The sequence below is a fragment of the Micromesistius poutassou genome, assembly GCF_964030765.1.
Source record: "Micromesistius poutassou genome assembly, chromosome: 8".
Taxonomy (NCBI): Eukaryota; Metazoa; Chordata; class Actinopteri; order Gadiformes; family Gadidae; genus Micromesistius; species Micromesistius poutassou.
In genome coordinates this window covers 18,793,281-18,820,593 of record NC_140278.1, presented here as the reverse complement: position 1 = coordinate 18,820,593, position 27,313 = coordinate 18,793,281, and the positions used below count along the sequence as shown (strand labels likewise).

General features: G+C 47.3%; 1 protein-coding gene across 1 annotated transcript; it reads right to left on the bottom strand.

Annotated features, from left to right (window-relative positions):
* Positions 1-46: 46 nt before the first annotated feature.
* vars1 (valyl-tRNA synthetase 1) lies at positions 47-27,172 on the bottom strand. Its single transcript, XM_084472079.1, has 29 exons — positions 27,087-27,172; positions 26,346-26,698; positions 25,986-26,129; positions 25,612-25,891; positions 25,413-25,528; positions 25,113-25,188; positions 24,596-24,696; positions 23,488-23,615; positions 22,757-22,921; positions 21,621-21,702; positions 21,401-21,520; positions 20,876-20,984; positions 20,086-20,265; positions 18,536-18,660; positions 15,928-16,031; positions 11,611-11,769; positions 10,947-11,037; positions 10,573-10,678; positions 8,727-8,797; positions 7,869-7,994; positions 7,673-7,777; positions 6,838-6,985; positions 6,507-6,634; positions 6,225-6,380; positions 5,468-5,692; positions 4,774-4,885; positions 1,861-2,036; positions 378-527; positions 47-173 (listed from the first exon to the last, which is right to left on the bottom strand). The coding sequence occupies exons 2-29, from the start codon at positions 26,694-26,696 to the stop codon at positions 105-107; spliced, it is 3,903 nt and encodes a 1,300-aa protein (XP_084328205.1). The 5' UTR covers positions 26,697-26,698; positions 27,087-27,172; the 3' UTR covers positions 47-104.
* Positions 27,173-27,313: the final 141 nt, after the last annotated feature.

The following is a 27,313-nucleotide window of genomic DNA, read 5'->3' as shown; positions in this document are numbered from 1 at the left end:
CAGGTACGCGCGGCCCTGGAAGAACAGCAGACTAATAAGACAATACCACCCTCTGACACTTTATGTAACACAAAACCGATTCTATATAACATACAATGTGGAAGTTACATCATTTTCTTGAAGTTGTCTGTGGCTTCTTTCACTTTCTCAAGTTCAGTCTGGCTTTGTCGCAGCTGCAGGGGGGGGAGAAAACAGGAAAGGAACAATATTAAAGACTTCATTCATTCTCCTTCCTTCATTCACCCCATTCAATCCCTTTATTCATCAAGTCAGTCTTTGATCCATTCACCCCCCCCCTCGTGCCCTGACTCACTCCCTTATGTATTCATTCCTAAGGCCCACTTTGATACATTCTTCATCCCTGCCTCCATCCTCACCTTCTCAGCATCCTGCTCCTGGACCTTGACTGGAACCTTTTCCTTGTAGTCGTTCCTGGCCATCTTCTCCTTCAGCTTCTCCATCTGTTTCTCCAGCTCTCCCTTCTTGGTGCTGAGCTTGGCCACCTCCTTCTCCACGTCGATGAGCCCCTGGCGTGGGAAACCAAACACCACAGATATATTCAGGGACTGGGGGGGGGCCTCCACGGGGGGGCTCCGCGACAGATCCATGAGTAGGAAGCCCGATCCACTGCCTACTTTGTGTCAACAGGCATGCTCTTAGAAATATCAGCATGATGTGACGCAGGACATACATATAAAATGTACTTAATGTGCAGGCGGTGGTAATGAGTCTTCCTCGACTGCAGACCTTGGCCCCGTTTACACCATGCTACAATTGCTTTTGAACTTTGGATAAACGCCTCTGCTATATAACCAAGTATTAAATGTAGCGCTTTGAAGAACAGAGGAAGTGAACAGGCTATGAAATATGTTATGGAGCAGACCTCTCATAATTAACGCCGTTACATCATAAGACAAAGTACCACTCGGACTCGAAGGACACACACACACACACACACACACACACACACACACACACACACACACACACACACACACACACACACACACACACACACACACACACACACACACACACACACACACACACACACACAAAGAGGGGACATAAATCTACAGCACTGCATCCGGTATCAATTCAAATTAATCGTCACTGCTCGCCATCTTATACACAACAAAACGATGATGGCGCGATACCATGCAGGAGCATCCAAACAGGAGAGATTATAGATTTGATGGCGAGGTGGTGCAAACGCAGTCTGGGTGTTTCAATTGGATGCCTGTGCCCCCTCATTGAAAGGCAGAGAGAAGAAGGTTAATGATGCTGCACAGGCTTATTGCCAAGGAGGTCTCCCTTGCAGCGTCAGTGCAGAGGTAATATAAGAAGTATTCATTATATGGAGACTGGTAGCAGGAACACAGAGAAAACAGGATGACTCAGACACCACGTTGTCCTGCGTTAGTCACCCAACACACAACGGAAAAACTACTTATTTGAACCGTTTTTTGTACGAATGCCCAAAAAATTCATTTAATTATGTGAAGAGGTTACATTTTTTTTTACATTTGCGAGCACATTGCGTTGTGCGTTCCCTGTGACAACCCGACATTTGCGAAAAGCTCCATTATCACCCAGGACACGGCGGGCTCCACACTCAGCGTCTGCACGCACGAGTGCCTGGGAGGAGAGGGGCTCGGCCGGACACCTGAGGCGGGCCGCGCCCCATTCGCCCCCGACCTTGGCGATAAATATCCATCCGAAAGGTTCTCGGCGATTCCACGTTCTCTTGAGCACTGCCACTTAGCAGGGGGCCACAAACAGGACGGGCGGCTGGAGCCCTCCATAATAACACCTTCCGAGTGGGGAGAGGGGGGCGCCGCCGCCGCCGCCGCCGCTCACCTTGAGGGCCAGGTTGACAGTGCAGCGGTCCGACGCGATGGCCACGGCGCAGCCCTCGGGGACGGCCTGGTCGGCGGGCACGGCGTGGACCGTCTGGGAGGAGGACAGGGTCTGGATCTGCAGGCTGTACTTCTGCACCAGGGACGCCGTGGCCAGGTCTATGCACTGGAGGTAGCCTGGGGGGGCGGGGGGGGGGGGAAGAATACATTTAAAATCTTCTGCATTTATAAAGTGCGTTTGTCAAGCCACTCAATCCCGCTGTCCATCTTGAGACGAGCGCAAGCGGCTCTTTCAGATGTTTTATTTGTTACATTTTTACATTTTTACACTTGCAATTACAGACGCAGTGCGTCTGTAATTGTCCGCTGCGTCTGTAATTGTTGTGAATATTCTCAGCCTCAGAAGTCTCCGCCTCCTTCAACATTGCAATATAAAGAAAAGTAAAGGTATAAAAGAAACTAGAAAGTAAGGGGGCTAAGCCTAAATAAACTCCAAAATAAATAAATAAACTACAACTCTTGAGTGTCCATGGGGAGTCAGGACCCTGGTTTAATGCCTCACGTGACAGAGGGTGCTCTCAGACAGGACCGTGTGCCTGTCTCCGCCCCGAGGCGTTGGGGTTAATACCAGAGCCCAGAGGGATGAGCGCCCCCTACTGGCCCTCCAACACCTCTACCGCCCCCATCCGGTCTCCCATCTGAGGATGGAGCCGTCCTGCCCTGCTGAGTGTCCAGAGAGCCCAGCCGTGCAGCTAGCCATGGTGCTGGTTAAACCTCAGATAACCTTAGTGGTACTGCGTCAATAAGGATGCAGTATGATGGCATCACAGTCAATAGAGACCAATGCGTCCATTCCATTATTTCACATTGTAAGTGTACAATATTTCAGCGCAAAGCTTCTAAAAGATTCTGCAACTATAATTGAATCTTGATGTAATACAAGAAGTAATGAATAAATTATGGGAGACATAATGTGTGTCGTTTGCCTCGCGTAACCGTTACAAATAGGACAGACGATCCTGCCTGTGTGCATTCCAGGATGTAGTGCCTTGCCAAAGTGTTCAACTCCCGTCTCAGATTGGCCTGGATAACAACGGATATCCGATAGTATCCATTACATTTCTTTTCTGCAGCCTTGCCGTTTTCAAAGCACTCCTATGTTGTTTTCGCATTGTGCCTGGAATATAGATTTATGTCCAAAAAAACATCAGATCTTCTCTACCTCAAAAAAAAAAAAGTGCCCCGTTTCTGCTGATGAAAAGCGGCCACAACCTATCACTCGTAGGGATGCCCCTACAACTCGCTCCGCAACTCTGACCCTGGTCGAGTTCTCGGTTACATCATAGCAGTTAGGGACGGGGATCGCCAGGGATCTCATAATAATCATTCGAGCGTTGAAAAGATATGTATTGTGAATCTGTTGAAATTGCAATATGATTTTTTGTGGGCAGTTTGATCCAAGGGGGTTTTAACCTAATAACCAACGTTAGCGTTCAGGTTCTACAGCTCCCCGGCGGTCCTCCCTGCTGTCTTATCTGAAGGCTGAACAGAACCAAACTAGTTTACGTGAGGCAAATACACTCTAGTGCCATCTGTAGGATGGTAACATTAATATGATTACACCAAGATTACACCTTTTATGGCTTAACCCTATTTCTGATTTCATTTTTGGACACAGACAAAAATTGTGGAAGCAAAGAACCCTTCTACTCACATGCATCCACTTCCCCCCCCACCCCGAAAAGCAAGGTCAATCACATGCTTACTGCCAAACCCCAGACGTGATTCAATATGGTTCCACTTGTGTAATGACCCACTTCTAATCCTCCTCCTCCTCCTCCTCCTCCTCCTTCTCCTCCTTCTCCCCCTCCCTCCCTCCCTCTCCCCTCCGGGGAGACCAGTTTTATGCAGAGCTCTGTCTCAGTGTTTTCACTGCATTCCCACTCACAGCTGCTGAGCTGTGTGGCTCCTTCATAGAGATGCTTGGCCTCTCCCCGGCTCAACAGTCTCCCCCAGCCTTCAGCCCAGACAGACCTGTCTGGGCTGCGCCTTCCACTCCTTCACCATAAATCCTCCAGTAAACTCTGAGATATTAACTCCAGTAGGAACGACTGAAGATTGCTTTCTGGTCTACCTTTGTGTTTTTCTGTCCATCATCCATCAGAGCAACCTCAGCGATGGATTATCAGAGCTTAACGATTGCAAGGTTAATTGTTAATGTTTTACAGACGGAGGCCAACCCCTTGTGCCTTTGCTAGGACCACATTATAATTAAACCAGGCACTGAAAAATAAGGAATTTCAAGGGCCAGTATTATCCAATAAAATATTAACATGCACTAGGAGTGTAACGATACACTAAAGTCACAGTTCGGTACGTACCTCGGATTTTAAGTCACGGTTCGGTATGTTTTTCGGTACAGCAGTTTTTATTATTTTATTAAACAATTTGATTTTGATTTGATTCATTAAATTGTATCAAACAAATGCCTTACACACATGGAAAGACATCAACTACAATTGAGGATAAAAACACAATAAAGTCCAGGACTTATTTCCATTGTGGTCCTCAACACAAAACCTCAGGACAAGACACTAACAGAGTGTGTGATAATCAATAAAAACATAATTCTAAAAAAATATATACATATATATATATATATTTTTTTTTTCTCGGTACGTACAGAAATGAAACGTGCATCGAACCGTTAGACCCGTACCGAAAGATTTCGGTTCGAATACGCGTATCGTTACACCCCTAACATGCACACAAAAGTGTAAGTGGGTTAAGTTCCTCTTTGCATGGCACCGCATATATAATATGTAAAGGGGTGTGTGTGCATGTGCGCGTGTGCATGCGTGCGTGCGCGTGTGCATGCGTGCGTGCGTGTGTGTGTGCGTGCGTGCGTGCTTACAGTCAGCGCGGGTTCTGGTCAGATTGTAGTCGGCCCTGAGGGAGCGAATGGTCTTGACGACGGTCATTACAAACTCCATCTGGCGGTCCACCTCGTCACTCTGCCAGCAGAACTGCAACCGCAACGACACGACAACTCAAATCAAGCCAACCAACTACCCACTCTGGCAGGGGAGCAATGTGCTCCACGGAACACTCAAAGGATTGGCAAAACCAATCCGTCACAGCTAAGGAGCAGGCAATTATGTTTCCCCTGTTTGAGAAGCGCCACTGCTCCCCAGAGTTTTAATCCAACAAGGAAATAAACAAATAAATCAGGGCGCACGCACACTAGGCAAAGTTGCCCTGTATCGTCCTCAAGTACGATTGCCCCCCCCCCGCTGGCCTGTGCTCACACGAGGCAATCTCAACTGGGCCTGAGTACGGTTGCCTCTTGTACATATAGGTTGCGTATCCGTGCGTGTGCGCGTTGTCGGCTCATTGGCATCTGTACCGTGGCCTGAGCACACCTCTCCGAAGTGTACTGAGGCCACGGGATTTAACTGTACTTGAGTACGGACGGCGTGCTCACACTAGCCAAACGATCTAGACTTTAGGGGGCATAGTACCCGGGGCACGGTACAGACGGCCCGGTGTGAGCGTGCGCCCTCGAGACCTCCAGCCAACCGGTGCCTTTCCCATTCCTCTCCCCTCACCTCGTCCGTCTCGGGGTAGGGCGTCACGGAGATGCTGGCGGGGCTGTCCAGGGGCAGTCGCCGTGGCAACCTCTGGAAGAGCTCCTCGGTGACGAAGGGCATGATGGGGGCCAGCAGGCGCAGGCCCACCTCCAGGCACGTGTACAGGGTCTGCCTGCACACCAGGGCGCGTCGCTGGGCCGCGCCGTCTGCCTCCGCCTCGCCGAACACCGGCTTCACGCTCTCCTGCAGCGGGGGAGGAGGGAGGGAGGAGAGGAGGAGGGAGGGGGCTGTGAGGACGTGTGGCGTCTTATCGGCTGCAGTGAGCTGGTCTTCATGACCACGAGGTATCAGAGTATCAACTGTCTGTGTCAGTCTGTCTGTCAGTCAGTGTCTGTCTGTCTGTCTGCAGTATATAAACAGTTTGAGGCGGTTGTGCCTTTCATTTGAAAATACATTTAAATCCAGATACAAATTCTATTTAAAAATTCAAAGGCGGTTGTAGTATGTTGTAAACAGGGCCCGTGCCTGCAGTGTTCCTGCAGGCACCGTCGAGAAAGACCCATCACCGCCGCCTGCTCATTAAGAACATTTTATATGCCTGTCCTCCGGGATCATTAAAGTCCTCTGCATCCGTTGACGACGACTACTTAGGCCCGCTAAATGAAACGAATGAAAATAAATAACGACGTGTCTACCGGTTAATATGAATGAATCTAAATACGGTCTCATCTCGGCGGGGGGTGGGGGGGGGGGGGGGGAACAGGCGGGCCCTCACCAGGTAGACGTCACACAGCTCGTACAGCCAGAAGGAGTAGATGGCCGTGGTGATGCCGGGGAAGTCGTAGGCCTGGAAGCCGGCGGTACAGCTGCCCACCGCCGCCGCCAGCCGGGACAAGATCCAGCGGTCCACCGCGCTCTCCTCCCCGCTCAGCTGTGTCCAGAGAGGCACAAACCAGTCAGCACGCAATTAGACCTCGTCACTCGGACACGGGTGAGCGTGTGCGAAAGGGGAGGCGGGTCTGAGCGGACCCACTTCAGCGCTTCCCTCGGCTCTTACCTGGGCTTTCTCCCAGGGTACAAAGTTGTCGCCGAGGGTCTTCATGGCGAACTTCACGGCGTTCCACAGTTTGTTGCAGAAGTGGCGGTACCCAAGGATACGGTTGACATCCAAGTTAATGTCCCTGCCTGTCGGGAGGAGATGAAAAGAGAGAGCGAGTGAGAGAGCGAGCGAGAGAGACAGACAGATCTGTCATTTACCTGATACATCTGCTGTTAATAATAAATGACTGAATAACAATAACAACAGGAGAGGCAATTGCCAAAGCGGTTGGCAGGAGGACGGGTGGGGGGGGGGGGGGGGAGCAGCACACACAAGAGAGAGTCCTCACCTTGGCTGGTGTAGGCGCAGAGGGCGAAGCGCAGCGCGTCTGTGCCGCACTCGGGGATGCCGCTGGGGTAGTCGCACTTCTGGCCGTTCTTGGCTTTCTCCACCTCCAGAGGATCCAGGTTGCTGTCCTTCAGCTGGTCGTGGAGCCCCTGGGGGAGGGACAGAAGGAGAAAGAGACGGATGATGGAGAGAAGGAGGAGGAGGAGAGAGGAAGCAAAGGCTTTCAAAAAGTTTTTCGGTCATCCTCATTATTTGTAGTCCTGCTTTTTTTTTTTTTTTTTTATCCCTTATGATTACTTTTTTTTTGGGGAGTCGATTTCAGGGCCTCCCACTTTTTTTTTAATGAGGGTTCTAGTCATTAAAATGTGAGTGCGTCACACACACACAAACGCAGAGACAGATTATTGAAGGTGAGCAGTAGCATCTGCACCATAACACCAGTCCTTCAGCGCCCTCCAGAGGGCGCAGCGGCTCTGTGTGAGCGACCAGCTCGGTGCCGGCTGACTGCAGATTGATGGGCTCAATAAGGGGCTGGGGAGGCGGGCGCGGCTGACTAATAAAGCTTACATAAGGTCGTTAGCCTCAAGAGAAACGGGAGCGCACAAGTCTGTGGAGGCCATTTAAATGTGAAATACCCCCCCCCCCCCCCCCCCCCCACCTGTTCCAAGGAGACCGACTATCTTTGAGTCTCTCTCTCTCTCTCTCTCTCTCTCTCTCTCTCTCTCTCTCTCTCTCTCTCTCTCTCTCTCTCTCTCTCTCTCTCTCTCTCTCTCTCTCTCTCTCTCTCTCTCTCTCTCTCTCTCCTCTCTCTCTCTCTCTCTCTCTCTCTCTCTCACCTCCAGGGAGATCCCTGTGATGACGTCCAGGGGGTCGATGACATTGCCCAGAGACTTGCTCATCTTCCTGCCGTGGGCGTCCCTCACCACCGCGTGCAGGTACACCTGGAGGGGGGGGGGAACAGCCATGTCACTCGACCGCAGATCAGCCAATCAATCAAAGGCCGTGCCGTGACGCGGTGGTCGCGATGCGTACCTCCTTGAAGGGCAGCTTGCCGGTGAGCTTCAGGCCCATCATGACCATGCGGGCCACCCAGAAGAACAGGATGTCGTGGCCCGTCTCCAGCAGGGTGCCGGGGTAGAACACGCTCAGGTCCTGGGTCTGTCGGGAGAGGACACACACACGTCTATAGAACGATGGGTATGCACACGCACACGTCAAGCCAGTGCAACACTTCAGAAAAAGGTGCGGTTGGCAAGATTAAAGCGGAGTGAGTGTGGAACGCTCGGTGATGACATCCATTTTGTGGGAGAATTTCAGACGAATTTCAGATGCTGATTTCAGACTAATCAGGTCATCTCTTTTTTTTGTTGTTTTTTTAGTTTCAAAATAGTGTTCTCTTCCACTCTTTTCTGCTCTCTCTTTACAACAATTTACAGCACATTTAATAAACGATTATGTACGGTATAAACATGTAAATATGAACGAATGTACAGATACGTATATTATTTTTAGGATCCCTTTCACAACAGCCGTGCCGTCAACATCATAACAAAATCTATAAACTAAGGCGGGCAGGGGGGGGGGGGGGAGATCAGACTGATGAATTGATTAGCATTAAGCATGAAGCATGAAATGACATTTGTTTTGTTTTGTTTTCTTGAGTGCACCATTAGTAGTTTCAAATGCCAAGGCCATTAAGCCATCACTCAAACCAGTTAAAAACGAGAGCGGCTTCACACGGATCACTTTACTGAATCTGAAAGATGTTTGCAGTAGTTCACCCTGAAGGAATTTTCATCCGGGATATTAAAACGACGTATTGGATATTCCGAAAAGATAACGAGCTATTTAAATGGCGATGATCAGACGATGGACGGCTACGTCTCTTACTTCGTTGGGCCAGCCGAAGATGGAGAAGGGGAAGATACCGGAGGAGAACCAGGTGTCCAGCACATCCTCGTCTGCAGCACGGAGAGAATCAGTTCAGGATTAATCAGAACTGTAGCACAGCTCGCTTACAGGACCAGGCCATCTGGCTGACATGTTTCACCATTACAAACCTGTCAGTCCCCTAAGATCACAGAGTAGTAGGTAGGTAGTGGTTTTCCTATTTGATTTTGTATGCTTTTATGTGCATTACATACATACATACATACATACATACATACTCAATTTGTTTAAAGATCCCATGGCATGCTACTTTATGAATGCTTTTATATAGCTGTTAGTGGGCCCTGAATATAGTATTTGAAGACGTTCAAGAAACTCAGCCTTGGTGCCAGTCCCACAACGAGCTTTCCACAAACGTTTCGGGTCGAGGTGGAGGGTGGGGGTGTGGCCCTGAGCAGCTTGCGTCCACGGTACCATGCGCTAGTGTTCACAGTGGATGCATCGCAACGGCGAGGCTTTCACAAGCTTTTGGCCGTGTTCTGTAAATATTGTAGAACACTCCGGGTGCCCCTGCGGGAGTCCTGGAGCTCTATAAATAATATGTTATACATAGATATCTATATCATAGAATATATATATTATCACGGCCAAAATCTGTGTGCACCTCCAGATGATATTATGAATCTCAAACGACTGAGTCGGGTCCTCCGACGTCTCTGGTTCTTCCACATCAATCTGAACGAAGTGGACCGAACTGCGACATGGAGGAGAAAGGGATTGTTGCCCCCGATTGTCTCCCGGTGGTCCCTTGCGGCGGTGGTGCCTCGCGGCGGTGGTGCCTCGGCAGCGGGGCGCCGGCGGGAGACAATCGCGGGCAACAATCCCTTCCTCCTCCATGTCGCGGTTCATGTACTTCAGGGAGTCAAAGCCAAAGTTCCTTTCCCCCAATTCCTTCCTTCTCCAACCATTGCTGAGATAACCCCCACTACGAGTCTCGTTGTGGAAATACCAGAGACGTCAGAGAACCCGACGCAGTCTCGTCTTTTCACCAAATGCAAGCTTTACGCAAGCTTGCCTTATTGCGTTGCGTCTTATGCGCCATAACACCAACAGCAGAACGCGTATCCAAATGACAAAGAAGTGTACAACACTTGCGTTACAGTGTGTGTGCACACACACACACACACACACACACACACACACACACACACACACACACACACACACACACACACACACACACACACACACACACACACACACACACACACACACACACACACACACACACACACACACACAGCTCATTGTCTCATTGGCGGGCCAAATTCTCTGGGCGGGCAAAGCAGAGAAAGGGGAGGTAACATGTCCCCGTATGACGACATACGGGGAAAATTCCAAATCGGCACGTTTGAGCTTTGTTTTTTCAAAGGCAGAGCAGGATACCTAGTGCTCGTTTTACACCTAACGCCATTTCTAGCTACTGGGGGACCAAAGGCAGGCTAGGGGAACTCATTAATGTTAGAAAACCTCAAAGTGAAATTTTCATGCCATGGGACCTTTCATTTTAAATCAAATACTTTATTGATGCACTTTCATACTTGTGATTGCCCTATTTGTTTTTTCTGCTGCTTATGAAATGTGCTATATAAATACGTTTACATTTACAACAAACCTCTGCAGTTCACCGTTAACCATGTTGTTGTGTAGCAGACCCTTTTATCTCAAGTGACTTTGCAATAACAGGTTATCGGTGAGTGGGTGGTGAGGAGGGGCCCAGCGCCCGGCCCCTGCACTATCTGGCTGCTGTGGATAGAATAACGTTTAATTTAAGACAATGCCTCACCCTGCCTCAGGTGGATTTTGTCTGCGGTCACGTTGAAGCGCTTCGTTGCCTTTTCCACGGCCTCCTCTTCCGTCCTCCCACTCACCCAGTAATGTCCATCCATGTCCTTAGAAGTACAAAGACACAAAGACGGTGACACGACCATCCATTTGGCAAAGCATTTATCGGCCCACTTCAAAAGCTGCTCCCACTCCAGGTTTGTTGTGGGTATTATTAGAAAGGTTTGATATTCTTTGTAGATACCGAAATGTTTCTACAAAATTTATATCCACAAGTGTTCACTGATGTATAAATGAATGCTTTTGATGAGCCTCCCTTTCAGGGATAAGTGGATACAAAAAAAGTGCAAACATGCTGAGGAGGAGTGTGCTCACCTGTCCTGGTTTGACGGAGGGGTCGTCCACGGTGACGAAGTAGGCCGGGATGCGGTGGCCCCACCACAGCTGGCGAGAGATGCACCAGTCCCTGTCGGGGACAAGGGGATGGAGGAGACGTGTCGGGTCAATAGGAGGACAACAGCGCTGTCTAGAGGTGAATCCCATCCATCCTATTGGTCGAATGGGACCAAGGCCCATAAGTCCCATTTCTCTCCCCTTAACAAGAACACTTGCTTTGAGTGCCCTTAGCTGCTAGCGATTTTAAGGGAAAAACAGCACTCCCCCTTTCTCTCCTAAGTATTGGGTACTGGTATATTTGCGTCTTTTTGTGGGGAAGAGATTGATAAAGATAGTAATGTCTATGAATAAAAAACAAATAAACAACTGGCTCACTTTGCATGTATCCAGATGAAAAGATAAAAGTTAATTTCACTTAATGTTTACATGACAAATACCACACATTTTTTGGCGGATTAGACTCAACTTTGCACCAACTCTGTCTGGGCGAGGACAAGTTTATACTTTATTCTTTATTCTGGACTTTATTATTAATATTAACACTCTCACCTCAACACACTTGCCGAGTCTCTTTCACGGTGTGTTCTTTATGTCCAATGCACCGTTATTTATTTACGGGAGCTCCATGCAGTCCTGAGCTCACCTGATGTTGTCCAGCCAGCTGAACCAGGTCTTCAGATGGTGGTCCGGGATGATCTTCAGCTGTCCGTTCCGGACGGCGTCCGCCGCGTCCTTGCCCATCTCCGCACAGCTCACGTACCACTGGGGCTTCAGCAGGGGCTCCACGATGTCCTTGGAGCGGCTGGGAACAAACCAGCATGGGGTGAGGAGGCGTCACAGAGAACACCAGGGAAGGGAAAGACAAGTTTGAGGGGTTTGGTTTCAACACCGTCCCTATTCATCTCCTCTTGTTCTTCCATTCATTCATTCATTCATTCATTCATTCTCCACATTTCAAAAGGCTACTACAGAGTTAGACTGACACTGAAAATGAATAATAATTCATGATCATGCTTTAATGCCAATAACAACAGCAGGAATAACGATGATAGTTCCTGTAATAACAAAAGGTATCCACAGAAACTCTGAATACCTAATAATGGCACGTCATACGTTTATTTTTGGCCAAAAAGTACAATTATTCAATTATACAATTAGTCTCTTCCAGACCAATTTTCCAGTCCTAGTATAGTCAGTGGAATTTGAGAATATAAAAATCATGGTTTGGTGCTCTGATCTGGGGTAGTCAAAAGACGCCACTAGGGAGCATTTGAACTGTTCCGATTTTGTTAACGAGTACCGGTACACATTAAATAAGTAAACTCTGAACCGAGTAAGGGATACAAAACATAATATCGGGGACGAAATTATTACTTGGCCCTGGGTTAGACACGAAGCAGACCACAGCGTTATTTCAGTCTCTAGCCATTCATTCAGCAGGGCCGTTCAAAGCATTCATCTTAAATAACACAGCCCAGGCGGGCATTTAAAGTGCACTCAATAACAGTGTTCCAACATCGTGAATGTATATCGAGTGTGCTGCACATCCCCTGTGTATTCCACTTCCCCCAGGCCATGTATTCCACTCCTGCAGGCCCATGTATTTAAGATCCCCCTAGTCTGTACTCCAAATCCCCTAATCCATATATTCCACATCCCGGACCCATAGTCCATGTCATTCCCCAGACATGGCTACGGCATCTTGTTTGATGAGTAATTGCCGGGGGATTCAATTAAAATGTTGCTTGGTTGGTTCTGATCTTAGGGGAATCTACACCTCTAACTAGGTGGGAGTGGCTGGAGCTCAGCTGAAAGTGGATAGGATGTATCCTGGAGACCTGATCTTCCTTCACCGTCAGCCTGGTCAGGTACAGGCAATGCAGGTCAGGCCTGTTTACTTCGCAATTTATTAATTAATTTATTCTTGTGAGGGATTTTGGAACGTCCATAGCCTCATTCAATACAACGCATGATCAATCAAAGTATGCTCTCAATGAGAGAGAGTATACAAATCAATTTTACAATGATAAATGTTAACAAAGAAATCAAATACGCTGTTCGCCCTTCTTAAAAATAGCATCAGCACACAGAGGAGAGTTTGTGATCCATTAGAACAAACCTATACTCCATCCCCACCTCACTCTCCTCTGATCCTATAGACTGGGTGGGTGAGGCATCCCCTATAAAAGCTGAGATCAGTTCTTTGGTCTTGGATGTGAGTCTTATACCAGTCGACCAAGTCCTTGAGAACTGGACCACGCTCGACTTGATCCTGCTGACCACAGTGGTGTCCTCCTCAAACTTAATCACAGTGTCCAGGGTACCTGCTGTGGCATCAGTCTGTGTGTAAAATACATAGCAAAGGCCACAGCACAGCCCTGTGGTGTGCCAGTAGAGGTAAACCACATCTCTGACAGTTTTGCCCACCCATACTTTTTGAGATCTGCCCATTAGGAAATCCAAAGACCATGGGAGGAGTTCTGAGTGCAATCTGAGCTGCTCTTTCTGTTAGACAGGATTTAGGAGTGGATTTTATTGAACGGAGGACAAAAATAAGCAAAGGACTCGTGTATGTGTTTCACCACCCTCCAGATGCATACGTGGAGTTTAAAAGCATTACCGTTGTGCCGTCTGTCCCTACTGCAGAGCGACACGCACGTTCAGGGGCTCCAGGACCAGCTTACATTAATAGATCATTTGGGTTTTGATCATCTACTCAAAAGAGGACACTACCAGTGAGGTGAGGGAACCGGGCCTGTACTCATCAGTAGGGGATGTATGAGAGACGGGGAAAGGAGACTGATTGATGTTCTCCACAGGGACGGGATCAGTACCTACATGGGCCCGTGCGTGCTGCACCTTAGTGAGGCAAAAGGCTAGAATGTCCCCCATTATGTAATGCAATTTATGAGTGGTATTACAAGCTTTCCATTCCCAAAAAGGCCATGAAGTCTAAATCATCGTACAAGATCTTAGGGGAAAATGGTATTTTCCACTGCAGATAGCGTGCAAGGACGCAAATATTGTGTGCACAGCTTGAAAAGGTTTCCTTCACTAAAGGCCAGGTTCAAAATGTATTCATATGAACCCTCATTTCCTTCAACCTCCCGTGCAGAGATGAAGAAAAAAGCCATTGGATAATTGGTGGGAAGAAAGTAGAACTGCCTCTTGCTGATTGGTCATAAACTTAAGAGAGCGATTCATCTAACAAGACAGTAATTACCGCAGTATTTAAATAGTAGATTCATTGCTAGCAGTAAATATCATTTTGGCAGAGGCATGTTTAACTGTATTCATTACTTTGAAAAGGCCATATTCTGTGTTTTCCCCACAGTGAAATTCATTCAAATCAATCAGCTGAGCAAGTGTGAATTATCTTAGAGCGAGCGCTCATATTCCTCATTCAGGGTGCACTTACTGCCGCAGCGCACAGGCTACACTCGATGTAGTACCATTAAGTGCTTTTAGCGGATGCCTTTAGCTAGCTATTTACTAAATGTTTGGTGGCCTCCTCTTTGATAAACATGTTGAACCTGTCGGCTTGGACTGAGACTATCCAAAACTGGCAGACTCTTCTGCCCAGTAGCCTTCACAAATAAAACACTTGTATTTCTTTGATACAGAATTTGCGCTTTTTCACCTCTGCTATATAACAAAGTATTAAATGTAGTGCTTTGAAGAACACAGAAAGTGAACAGACTATGAAATATGTTATGGAGCAAACCTTTCATAATGAATGCCATTACATCATAAGACAAAGTACTAGGGGTGCATGATAATTATCGGGCCGATAACAGAAATTATTACGTCATTCTGATAAGTCAGATATCATGACGAATAGCCCCAATAACATAGCCTATATAATTTCAGTGCCCCGCTCCCACTAACGCTAAATTAAAGGTCTTATTGTAAAAGTACACATCATACAATCAATTACAATACATGAGTTCATAACTGCACACGGATATAGAAAATGTTTTTTATTATTATTATTATGTTACACCTTTCCTGCTGTCGGCTCCCAGACCGTAGTCGAGGAGCACAGCGTCGATGTTCTCTCGGGGGTACCACCCTTCCCTCTGACCGTCAGTGGGTCTGCTTATAGGTCGGAATATGGTCGGAATGAAGCGGCCGCCGATGATTGACAGGCTGGGTATTTTATTCTTAGTTTCACTAACGTTACAATACACGTTTGCACAGACACAACCGGACTCGTTCGTTACTTCACTAAACTGACACACGCTACCGTCCACACACACACACACACACACACACACACACACACACACACACACACACACACACTTATTATTGACAACAGTTAGCTGAACATTATAGGGTCCCGTCCTTCCACTCCTTGTTTTCTCAGTTAAACACAGAAATCAACTACATTTGTCCCAGTGTTTGTTAGATGTGAAATGAAACAAAAGAAGACGCTCTCTTCCTCCGGTAACGCAGTTGTTCGCGACGCCTTTCTTATTTCGTCGTTTCTTCTATTTGTCTGTAACTCATGCTCCAATCTTTCATCGATTGATGCGGATGTTGTGGATGCAACGGAATATGAGATGCATCACTGCAGCAACATTTAAGATGATCGCGATGAGTTCTGCCCATTCTGCCTCCGTTGCTGTCTGCGGTCAGACCAAAACACACCTGAGTGACAGGGGCCGTACTGTGAACCTCGACCCTACGTCATATCCCGCCCCCCTAAACCCCCCGTTGATTCTACTGATGTCTGTGCGACAATGTCATGATCTTAGGTCATGATCATATATATGTATATGTGTGTGTGTTATCGGTCTTTAGGAGCTGAAAGTTAACGGTATTGGTTAAAAAAAAAGTTTGATCGTGCATCCCTATAAAGTACCACTCGAAGGAAGGAAGGAAGGAAGGACACACACACACACACACACACACACACACACACACACCGAAAATGAAAGCTCAAAAAAACCATTACCTGCAGACTGGTACCACCATGGGATGGTCCTTGATCTCCTTGAACAGCCCTCGGTCCTTAAGGGCCTGCAGCACTGCCTTCCTGGCCTCAAAACGCTTCATTCCCTGGAGGACAAAAGAACCAACATGAGGTCAGTACTCGAGAAGAGGAGAGTTTGTGTCAAGCAAATCATGAACGATTACAAGGACATTGTAACCGACACTCCTTGTGGAGTCATTTTTAGGGCTGGCCCCAAGTACAACATTTCAAGCTTGGTTTGGTTTATATAACGAATATCGCAGTATTCATTGAAGAGAAAAAGAAAAGAAAAGTCCATTCACAGTGCGTATGTTTCACTGCATTAAGGGCTTGTGTAGCCTCACACTGGACGGCAGAGTTCAAAGTGCTATAGGAATATTCAAATAACAGAATTTTCGCAGACCACCTTATAATACACATAATAAAATATGCATACACACAGTCCTACCTGAATTACCCGCACCTCTTAATATACGGCATATACTGTGTTAGCACTAAAATGCCGCTTTTCCACCGCCAGTACCAACTCGACTCGACTCGACTCGCCTCAACTCGGTTTGGTTGCGTTTCCATCTAAAAAAGTACCTCTTCAATGTGGGCGGGTCGTAGAAAAGAACCTCTCCACCATGGGCGGGTCGTCATTAGGTTTTAATCACGGGAGACGCGATTCCCGGGAAATCTGAATCTGATCAAGACTATTTCCTGATTCCCGGGAAAGGTTATGATGGGAAATAAAATAAAATAAAATAAAAAGCGCAATGACTGCGCGTCTATTGTTGTCATACGGTAACGTTGATAGAGGCGAAACTCGAGCCCTAGGAAAGGAACGACACTGAAACGAAACAGCGAAACGCCGGTCCGTGGACTCCAGCCACGCCGGACACACACAACCACGCCCGACACACATAACGACGCGCAGCCTAACTCTAGCCCCGGGAAAGGAGCGACACACACGGCGAAACGCTGATCAGTGTCCCCCTCGGGAGCGGGTTCGTGGACTCCAACCACGCCGGACACAACTTAACTTGAGTGAATATTCCCATTTACAGCCGCTGGCCAATCAGTTACCAGCAGCCTGTTTACGTCACACAAAAGTACCTACTCCGCTGGCATGGAACCTCGACGGAGGTAGTACTAAAAAAAAGTACCCGGTACTAGGTACCGGGTACTTTTTTTGCCAATGGAAACGCAAATAAGGCGTGGCGAGTCGAGTCGAGTCGAGTCGAGTAGGTACTGGCGGTGGAAAAGCGGCAAAAGTAACATAGCATCAGTACAACAGGCTTGTTAAAAGAACATTTACTGTACACAACGGCTGCCACATATTTAATGTATTTATTTAAAGCGCCCGAGGGCGTAATCAGGTTCATTTGAACACCAGGCTTATATGCATAGCAATGATAAAAGTATTAAATATGTACAGTAATCACAAACAAACTGAACTGAACTATACTGGATAAAGTCAAATATCAAATTTTCTCAAAGTCCTCAACGAACAGGCTGGGACATACGCAAAACATATGCGTACATTTTTAACATATGCAAAACATTTCAGAAACGGGAGATCAAGAAACTTACTGGAAATTAAAATAATAATAATAGGCCTTATTTCTTCCATTTATAATTTAAAACAAATCGTTTCAGATATACACTGCCTATATATATTTTTTGCTTTTCCACGGACCACCTGTAGTACCGGACCACAGTTTGAAAATCACTGCTATAGACATATATAGACATCTATATTTCATTGCATATCATGTTGACGTGTATCTTGGAGCCTCTGACAGTTGCCTTTGATCATCATTCATGGTTTGATTGACTTAAATCTGTCTGTTCACCAACATTAAGTGGCTGGCCTGGGTAGGCTGAGTTCCCCACGCAACCGACAAGTTTCTCAATAATGCCAGGAACGTCCAGACATCAAAACTGAAAGCCAAATTCATTAGCAGCATATGCTACCGTTGTGCTGTATTAAAACATGTCGCATCTCAACAGCAGCTGATGCTGTTTGACTGACTTGACTTTCACTATTTTTATGTTGGAAAGATATTGGATTTTCACAGATATCCATGCTCAGAATTACAGCGATGTGACTGAGAACTAAAGTCGAGATCCCCGGTTGAGTCCCTTGTGTCTAGCGGTGTATACCTGCCCAGGAGACGAACGGACAGCTGCACTCCTCTTATCAGCCAGCGATCGTTCAATATTTATACACAATTGGTGAATTAGAAAAGTACCCTGCCCTGAACAATAGCCTAACAAAAACAGAATTCAACTGGATATATCTCGCATTTCAACATAAACCCAATAAATAAAACATTATAACGCTGTTAAGAAGTGTAAGAAGCAGATCGGAAGACTGCGTGGCCAGTGGAGCTCTGGTGTGGGTGTACCACACATGCAAGATCGCCGATAGAAGCTGAACTCGATTGTACATTTTTGCCCACATCGGTGCAAAAAGATAAAAAATAACTCACTGTGATTTAGACTGTGTAGCGATTAGAAATGGTCGGTACTAAATAATACTAAGTCGTACTAAATCCCCATTTCAGATACACACACACAGACACGCACTGAAGAGACGACGTACCAGGAAGGGAGCGGGCACGTTGATGAGCAGGCCGTTCTCGTCCAGGATGTTGAGGAAGTCCAGCTTGTGTCTCTCTCCCACCTCGTAGTCGTTGTGGTCATGGGCCGGGGTGATCTTCACAGCCCCTGGGGACAGAACAGAGGCCACAGTGAGACACGTGGTTCAAACCAGCACACCAACCCCAGGGCTGCACCTAAAATGTAGTTTCTCCATCAGCACTGTGTTCTGCCTCTTGTGCGCTCCATACGAAGACGGTTTACCCAGATGCAGCCGAAGCCTGCTCAAAAGGTCAACGGGCCATACTTCTCAGACTACAAACAGAAACCAGACTGTTCCGCTCCTCCGATCCCCAAATCACGCCACTTCCTTAAAGACACTGCATTCATCTGCAGATATCTGTTTAAAGTAGGGCTGTCAAATAAACGCGTTCATTTCGATTAATTAATCACAGAAAAAATAATGCGTAAAAAAAATTAACACCGATTAATTATTTAGTTTTTTGACACATACAGTATTCACGAAAAAGTGTTAAAGTCAAAACAAGTATTGTCTATTTTTTGCCTGAAATGCATTGCATCTTGAGTGAGATGGAAATGTTATTAATTTGCTCTTAAAATGCACCGTATGTTAATGAAAGACATGTTTTAAAAATAGGAGAGACATTGAACCTTAAAGTATATTATGTCTATTATTCATTTAATCACTCATCTGCCATAATTTATTTGAATTAAATTAATTTGAAATACTTTCTCGGCAAAATGTAAGTATGTGATTAATTTAGATTAATTAATCACAGAGCCTGTCATTAATTAGATTCATTTTTTTAACCGCTTGACAGCCCTAGTTTAAAGACATTAAGATGGAGCCATCAGATGCATTGATTATGATTCTACCTCTGCCCTTTCTGGGGATATTCCTATAGCTGACAAACGTAGCCATGCCATGGTGTTGATTGGCAATGTATCCGGCCACGGGTATACCCAGGGACCTTCAGGATGTTCTTGTTTTCAGCATGGCTCTCCTGCAGTAGAAGCACCATCACATTGTTTTGGTTCCTTGTTCCTTGTTCAAGGATGTTGGTCTTGGCGATGATGAGGCCTTCGACATTGAGCTGAAGTATTTTTAACGCTAGCGCTGCGGTCATTGTGAAGACATTTGTTTCGCTATGGAGCATGCAACCTTGCAACTACTCTCTCTTCCTCTCCAAGTACATATTCCAGAAGAAGAAGTTGATGATGTTTCCGAGCCGAAAGAATGCATTGGTTCATATCAGGACCAAACCATCGACTTATATTGTCACAAAAGGTGTTCCATTTCAGAATGTGTATTAACGTGTCGAAGGAGAGGGTGCTGAAAGGTCTACAGTGGGTTTATGCATATCAATGTACACTCTTCAATTCTTAAAAAAAATCAAATAAAACTTGAAAGGCCAAGAGAGAGCGAGAAACCAAAGAGCATTGCAGAGAGAATCCATATCCTTCCGGGTTTCCAATGACCTTATACAATAAAGCCGCTCAGACTGTACCGTGCATCGACGTCTCTCTGCCCACCTGTTCCAAAGTTCATGTCCACAAAGTCATCAAAGACGACGGGCATCTTGCGGTCGCAGAAGGGGTGCAGCACGGTCTTCCCCCGGAGGTGCTGGTAGCGGGGGTCCTGAGGGTGGACGGCCACCGCAGAGTCCCCCAGCATGGTCTCCAGACGGGTGGTGGCCACGACCACCTCCTCATCTGGGGAGAGACAGAGTGGGGAGAGTCCCTCAGTGACCGTCCCACTCTAAAAGCATGTGTCACAGGCAGCAGAGGTAGGCTCGCATGTCAGAAACATATAAAAATATATATATAATATATTAGGGTGCAAAAGGAAAAAAAAAAACACAATGTGTTAGAAAGTAAGAAAGGGCAAATTGTAGAAATTCTATTAAAATGCAAATTGTAAACATTATTCATGGTAAAAGGTACTGACTGTACCGTACAGAACATGATCGACTTTATATACTACAGATACAATATGAGATATTGCCTGGGATTGGGTTTAAAGTGACCGTGTCCAAGTGTGGTCTTGGTGTTGGTCGGGGAAAGAAACAGAGTGCAGAACAGTCTTTTCAGAGAGGTCATCGTAGGACAAACCCAGGTATCGCTCAGAATACTATCAAAGGGTCTACTGCTTTAACGTACCAGTGCACAGTGTCAACCTATCTGCACTAGTTTACTCTACTATCCGCGTCCTGTTAAATAAGAGGAGTGGGTCCTACGACGACGCCTCTGTGAGGGAGGGTCTACTGGGTGTCAGCCACTGGTTGGGTTGAGTGCTGCCCTGAGGCAGTGGGCCCTCGCTCACCAGAGCCGTCCACCTTGTAGGCGAAGCAGGCCATCACTCCGAACTCCACCTTGTCCTTGTAGCCTGGCACGGGCAGCAGCGTCCGGCCCGTCAGCTCCTTCTTATCCACCTGAAACACACCCGGCGCCGGTCAGGATGTACCCAGTACCACCGCCGCACTGGTCTCAGCACCGCCAGGGAGCACACTTGCTGGTCCCGACCATGGGGGGGGGGGCAATCGGTTAATGCGGCTAAACTAATCCCATTTGGTTTAAAACTGAAAAAACTGAAAACCAAGCTGAGCCATTTCGGTCTTTCTTGCAGTTTTGGACTCTAAAATGAAATAAAGTAGAGGTGCATGAAGTGATATATTAACAGTTTGAGTACGAGGACAAAGTGGTTTCTATAGTCTGATGGATGTTATAAGTGGTCTCCCCTTCTTGCTGTTGAAGGGCCCTTTGAGGGAAGAAGAAATGTGAATTGAAGGCCTTTACTGTGAAACGGGCTCTATACACAATGTTTAATGTTTCCATCCCCGACCCCCACCTCGATGTCGGAGATGGCCGAGTTGAGCGTGCACGACCAGTTGACCAGCCTCTTGCTCCTGTAGATCACGCCTTCCTCGTGCATACGGATGAAGGCCTCCTGCACCGCGTAGGACAGTTTCTGCACAGGGATGAATCACAGGAACAGGAATGTGTTGTGTGGCGGACATCTCTACAGGGCCAGGCTTCAAGTCTCACACACACAGAGCTCAGATGCTTACGGTGTCCATGGTGAAGCAGGCTCTGTCCCAGTCCAGAGAGGAGCCCAGCTTCTTCAGCTGATGGTAGATGCGGTCACCCTTCCTGGATGAGTTAAAAGAGCATGTGACAGTGACAGATTACTAAGAGATGCACTTTCCACACCTGCCATAAGATGCTAGGAATTTGACTTGGTCTTCTCCATGCAGGCAACAACATCACAAAATAAAACAAAAACGACAAAACAACAATACATATGACAAGGACAGACAGTACCAATATGAGCAATAAACAAAGAGGTTGTAAGAACAATATGTACCATATCAGAAGTTTTTTTTGATTGTTTTCAAGAAAGAGTTATCTTTAATGAACAAAAACTATCCAGATTATATTTTGCATTGTATCCCATTGTATCATGTATGTTCTAATGACCTTACTACTGGTCTAAACGTGTAATCTATAGTAAAGAGTAATGGGATTAGATGTTTTTCATTAATAATTACCCGATACATAAAGGTCTTTGACAGTGCCAAGTTTGTATTGGTGCATTCCAGATTACATCTTCACTCGATGTATTATCTAGCATTGAGAGCCCATACAGACATTCAAGTTTGCGTTTCCAAATTTATACAAGTCTTGCCTTGCCTAGATATATGATGGAAAGATGCAACATTTGCTACAGTCTACTGCGTAGCCTGGGAGACTGATCTATCCAGCATACATCTAGGTGAACCCTCCAACTTGGGATGTCCCTAAAACACATGAAAAGCCATATTTTCACAAAAACAGCTTGTAATGGGTAATCACAGTCGCACTTGGTGGCATAATATCACCCCTTTAATGTGTTAAAACGTAACCTAATGCGGCCTACTTCATGCAAAACCGTTTTGATTGCTCTGTCTGTGCTACATCTTCCTTTGGCGCTGCCATGCTTACGACAGCAGCGCTCCTTCACTGTCACGAACTAGAAGCTCCCTCCCCTGAGGGCCGCGTCTCCCTTTCATGTCTGTACTTTCGGAGAGCCTCGAGGCCAAGGCTGATCCGAGAGAGAAACCGAGGGAGTGTGGACTCGCGAGGTCAGAGCGGTCTCACGAAGCGATCCTCCTCCCAAGAGTCTTGAGATTCCTAGAATAGACGTTCTCCACTGCCGTCTACTCACTCGTTCTTCCACTTCCAGACCTCCTCGATGAAGCCCTCCCGGCCCAGGTCGTGGCGGGTCATGCCCCTCTCCCTCTTCAGCTTCTTCTCCACCACCACCTGGGTGGCGATGCCGGCGTGGTCGCAGCCGGGGTTCCACAGGGTGGTCTCACCGCGCATCCGGTGCCTGGAGACGACCAAAGATGAACCATGTTCAGGCGCCATGCTCAGACCCCCCCACCCATGTTCAGACTAGGGATCGACCGATATGGATCTTTTTTAGGGCCGATGCAGATACCGATTTTTTTTTTTCATCAGCCTTAGCCGATGACCGATACGCCGATGCCGATTTTCTCGAGCCGATATTTGGAGCCGATACTGCTTCTGCTCTCTCAATTTACATCATAAAAACGACACAATGATGATAACCAATGTTACAAGTCACAATTTAAAAAATAAATATTTATTGAACGGTCTATAAATCATTCCGGAAAAAAAAAGTTAAAAATAAATAATAATACACGTAAAAAAACGCAAATATCGGCCGGCCGATATATCGGTCGATCACTAGTTCAGACCGCCTCTGAACGCATCGGACACAGCAGTGCCAGAACAAAAGGACTTCCGACACAAATTTAAACATTACAATAATGATTACGGGCTGTATGAACACACTTGATTGAGTAAAGGAAAGCTCAAATGTAAAACAACATGGAACTCTATCGTTCTAAGTAAAAGGTGTGCATGGGTTACCATCTGGTGAGACTGTCCTGAATGGCGTTGGTCAGGGCGTGGCCCAGGTGAAGAGAGCCTGTCACGTTGGGCGGAGGGATGCACATCATGAACACGCCCCGAGGGTTGGGCTCCCCGACGCTCTTCCTCTGCACAACAAGGATACACATCTCAGCCGCCCGCTCAACTTTCCCTCCTCTGCTGCCCACCACATGGGTGACATGTGGTGGTGGGACATCCGGGCTGAGAGACACGGAGCCGTCATTGGGATTGTTTTGTCTGTTTGTGTCCTCACTGTTTTATTGCACTTTCCGGTTTGGCGACCCTGAAGCGCAGGACAGATCCCCCCTCAGGGCGGATAACAATCTATTCTACTCCGTTCTGGTTTGACTTTCAGAAGAACTGCTCTTGGGTACGCTCTGGGGTTTACTGTAGGCATCATGACTAAATAATTCATGGATTAAACACAAGTACCAACAGGTAGACAAGACTTCAGAGACTGTTGGGAACAGCGTGGCAATATTCTGGGCTGCTGAACATCATACGGCACCATCCCACTGTGAACCGGATCTTTCGTGTACGTGTGCATATCTCTCCCTCTGCTGGTGTATCCGTACAACCTACATTTGTCTTTGTCTAAGTTTTAATGTATTTATTGCACAGCAGATGTGCTTCCATTCTGTTCCACGTGTAGAGTACCGTACAGCCGGAGCATCAGACTGATCTGCGAGGTAATGTTTTATTTGCCATGGCCGATGAGCCTGGCCTAGCAGACCTAGTCGGGGTTGGGCCGATCCCAATCACAACTGTTTATCCAATACGGGGGCGGGTTTAAAATGATGGGTGTATGGAGAATCTCCCTATGGGATCACGATTGAGGCATTTTCATAAACAACCAAGATGGCTGCAGCTGATATAACACCAGTTGCGTGGCTCTGATTTGTTGTAGGTCCAATTGCCCCCGGAACATTTTGTTCTGCACCCGTTGAACAAACAGGATCCAGACCGAAATGCCTCTGCAAATTGGTCTGGCGTTGTCGTGCTAAAGTCCCATGACTGAGTAACTAAAATAACTCTTTCACTTTCACTACTCGTATGTCAACACAGGGGCGGTTGAGCACCATCTTACCCCGTACTCTGGCTTGAAAAAACCCTGCTTCTCCCACCAGGGGTACCAGGCCGCCTCCACGTACTGGGGGCTGTAGGCATCCGGCAGGGGGCTCACCACGTCTGGTGAGGGGAGATGGAGCCGTCAGGACAAACACGGACACACACACACATTTTGTAGCGCTTTGAAGAACACAGGAAGTGAACAGCCTATGAAATATGTTATGGAGCAGACCTCTCATAATGAACGCCATTACATCATAAGACAAAGTACCACTCGGACTTGAAGGAAGGAAGGAAGGAAGGAAGGAAGGAAGGAAGGAAGGAAGGACGCGGACACACACACACACACACACACACACACACACACACACACACACACACACACACACACACACACACACACACACACACACACACACACACACACACACACACACACACACACACACACACACACACACACACACACACACACACAAGCGAAAATGAAAGCTCAAAAGAAAGAGAAGACAAAAGTAGTAGGATTAACGGATCACCTTTCTTTTCCCCGGCTGGTGTCGGGGTGTTGTACGCTATCACTCCGATCTCCTTCTTCTCCGGTTTGGCCTTTTTCTGAGGGGAAGAATGAGGAAAGTGAGTGTTAGCCCACCTAAACAAACGGCCGTGCCATAATGATTACGTAACTTGAAATGTCAACTTAGGACAAACATGAGAGCCGCTCATAACACTATTAATGGGTCCGCTCCTTTTTATTGAGCTTGGCGGGCACAGTTGTGTTGAATGCCGAGCTGTCGTCTATGCTCATCCTACGTGGTGGGAGAGGCCAGGGTCGTTACCTCTGTTGTTGGTAGCTTCTTCTTCTTCTCCTCCATGTCCTTCTTCTGCTGGAACTTGTCCAACTTTTCCTTCTTCTTTGCCTCCTTCTTTAGCTGGGCCTCGGTCTTCGGCGGTCCTGAATGATCAAAGTTGGGTCCTGATTACATGGCGATCCCAGCATTTATAGGAAACGGCATCGATAGGGAAGCCAGCCCTTACCATTAGCAGCAGCATCGTCTTTAACATCATTGGCTTCCTTAGGAGCAGCAGTAGCCTTCGTCGCCTGGGGGCAGACGGCGGCAGCGCTGGTCTTGGCAGGTGCACTGGCCTTGGCAGATGCTTTACCCTTAGCAGGTGCACTGGTCGTGGGAGTGACGGGCACCATCTTCTCACACAGGCTGAACTCCCCCAGGACCCGGAGGAACTGTGGCTGGTTGATGCAGGTCAGGAACCACCGGGTCACGTTGTTCAGCACCTTTCTGTCTGACGGCTCCAGCGCCTAACAAGCAAGCAAACATTTACAGATGATGAGCCAAGAGATAATTCCTCCAGGCAGGGTGAATCATTGGCACGGCTTCACCGACACCACTCACGTATTTGTAGGGCAGCAGGAGGGCGGCCGTGACAGCGATGTCAGCCAGCGTCAAGCTCTCCCCCACCAGGAAGGTCCTGGGCTCCAGGGCCTTGTCCAGAACCTTCAGCACACGCAGCAGCTCCGTCCGGGAACTCTGCTGGAGCTGGAGGACAACGCTTTAGTCAGTGGAGTAGAGAAACTCTGGACTTAGAGAGCAGCCATGTTTGAAGTCCAAAGTGTTAAGAGCAAAATGGTGACATGATGGAACTGTCTTTTGTGGATTTAAATATTAACCCAGATAAACAAAGTGTGTAGGGGCATCAACGAATGGGATCAAGGAGTATATATGCGGTGATCTTGGGGGGTTTACTCATCTCACCTTCTTATCCCCAGCGGTGACCCCCAACAGGGGGAAGACCACAGCACAGGACACTGGGGTGAGCTCATTATCTGCGAAGCTGAGCCACTGCCAAACCTGGCTCTGCTGCTTGTCGTCCTGGCCAACCCTGTTGCCCTGAGAGGCTAGGTACCAGGACACGGCGCTGGACCCAGAGAGCACAGAGTCCCCCCCGGCACCAAGCACCAAGGTGGGCCTGGACCGGGCGTTTAGGGCGGCCGGGGGCTGCTCTGTGACGGCACGGGGGCGTGAAGAGGAGCAGAACTCCGCCGCTATCAGAGCCTGGAGACTCCTGAAGTCGTCAGGGTGGGGGGACACATAGAGAGAGGCCATCCCTGGTGGAAATAACACAGTAGCCGGTTAAGTGGCTAGGTAAACACAGTGTCAACAACAAGTACACGTGTAATATTACACTGAGTGAGATCTAATGTCATCTTTGTGATATCTATCCAAAGGTATCGGAGGAATCGACTAATGACGACGCATACATGACACTCACAAAAAAAGCTTGCCTATCCAGCTAGCTAAATCAGCCACCGCTAAATCCCCAAAAGTTGCAGTACAGTCAGTCGTCGCGAGTTGCAGTTACTCAGTTACTAACACAACTAAGCATAAACTGCTCCTCCACATACTTTCATGAAGTACGTATATTCATATCGGGTTATAACCTGAATCGTTAGACATCGTTTTTGTTATGAACAAATCACACATACAGAATCGTACCTTTGAATGAAAGAGAATGAGAGACGTCAGCTTAGCACTCGATGGGAGCGTGCATGTGTTCCCTTCAGCCGCTCCGGTGTGCGTCTGATGCAATTGGTGGAAAGGGTTCCGGGTCTGAAGACCCGATGTTTTGCAGCGCTTCCGCCACACCAAGGCAGTATTTTCATTGCCTCATTATAATAATAATAATAATAATAATAATAATAATAATAATAACAATAATAATA

Excerpts from the sequence above, each read along its gene's own strand:
- vars1 (XM_084472079.1), bottom strand. The coding sequence starts at position 26,696 with ATGGCCTCTCTCTATGTGTCCCCCCACCCTGACGACTTCAGGAGTCTC. Across the intron at positions 16,032-18,535 it reads ACGTGCCCGCTCCCTTCCTG|GGAATGAAGCGTTTTGAGGC; the intron begins GTACGTCGTCTC and ends TTTGTCCTCCAG. Across the intron at positions 6,381-6,506 it reads TACCCTGGGAGAAAGCCCAG|CTGAGCGGGGAGGAGAGCGC; the intron begins GTAAGAGCCGAG and ends CTCTGGACACAG.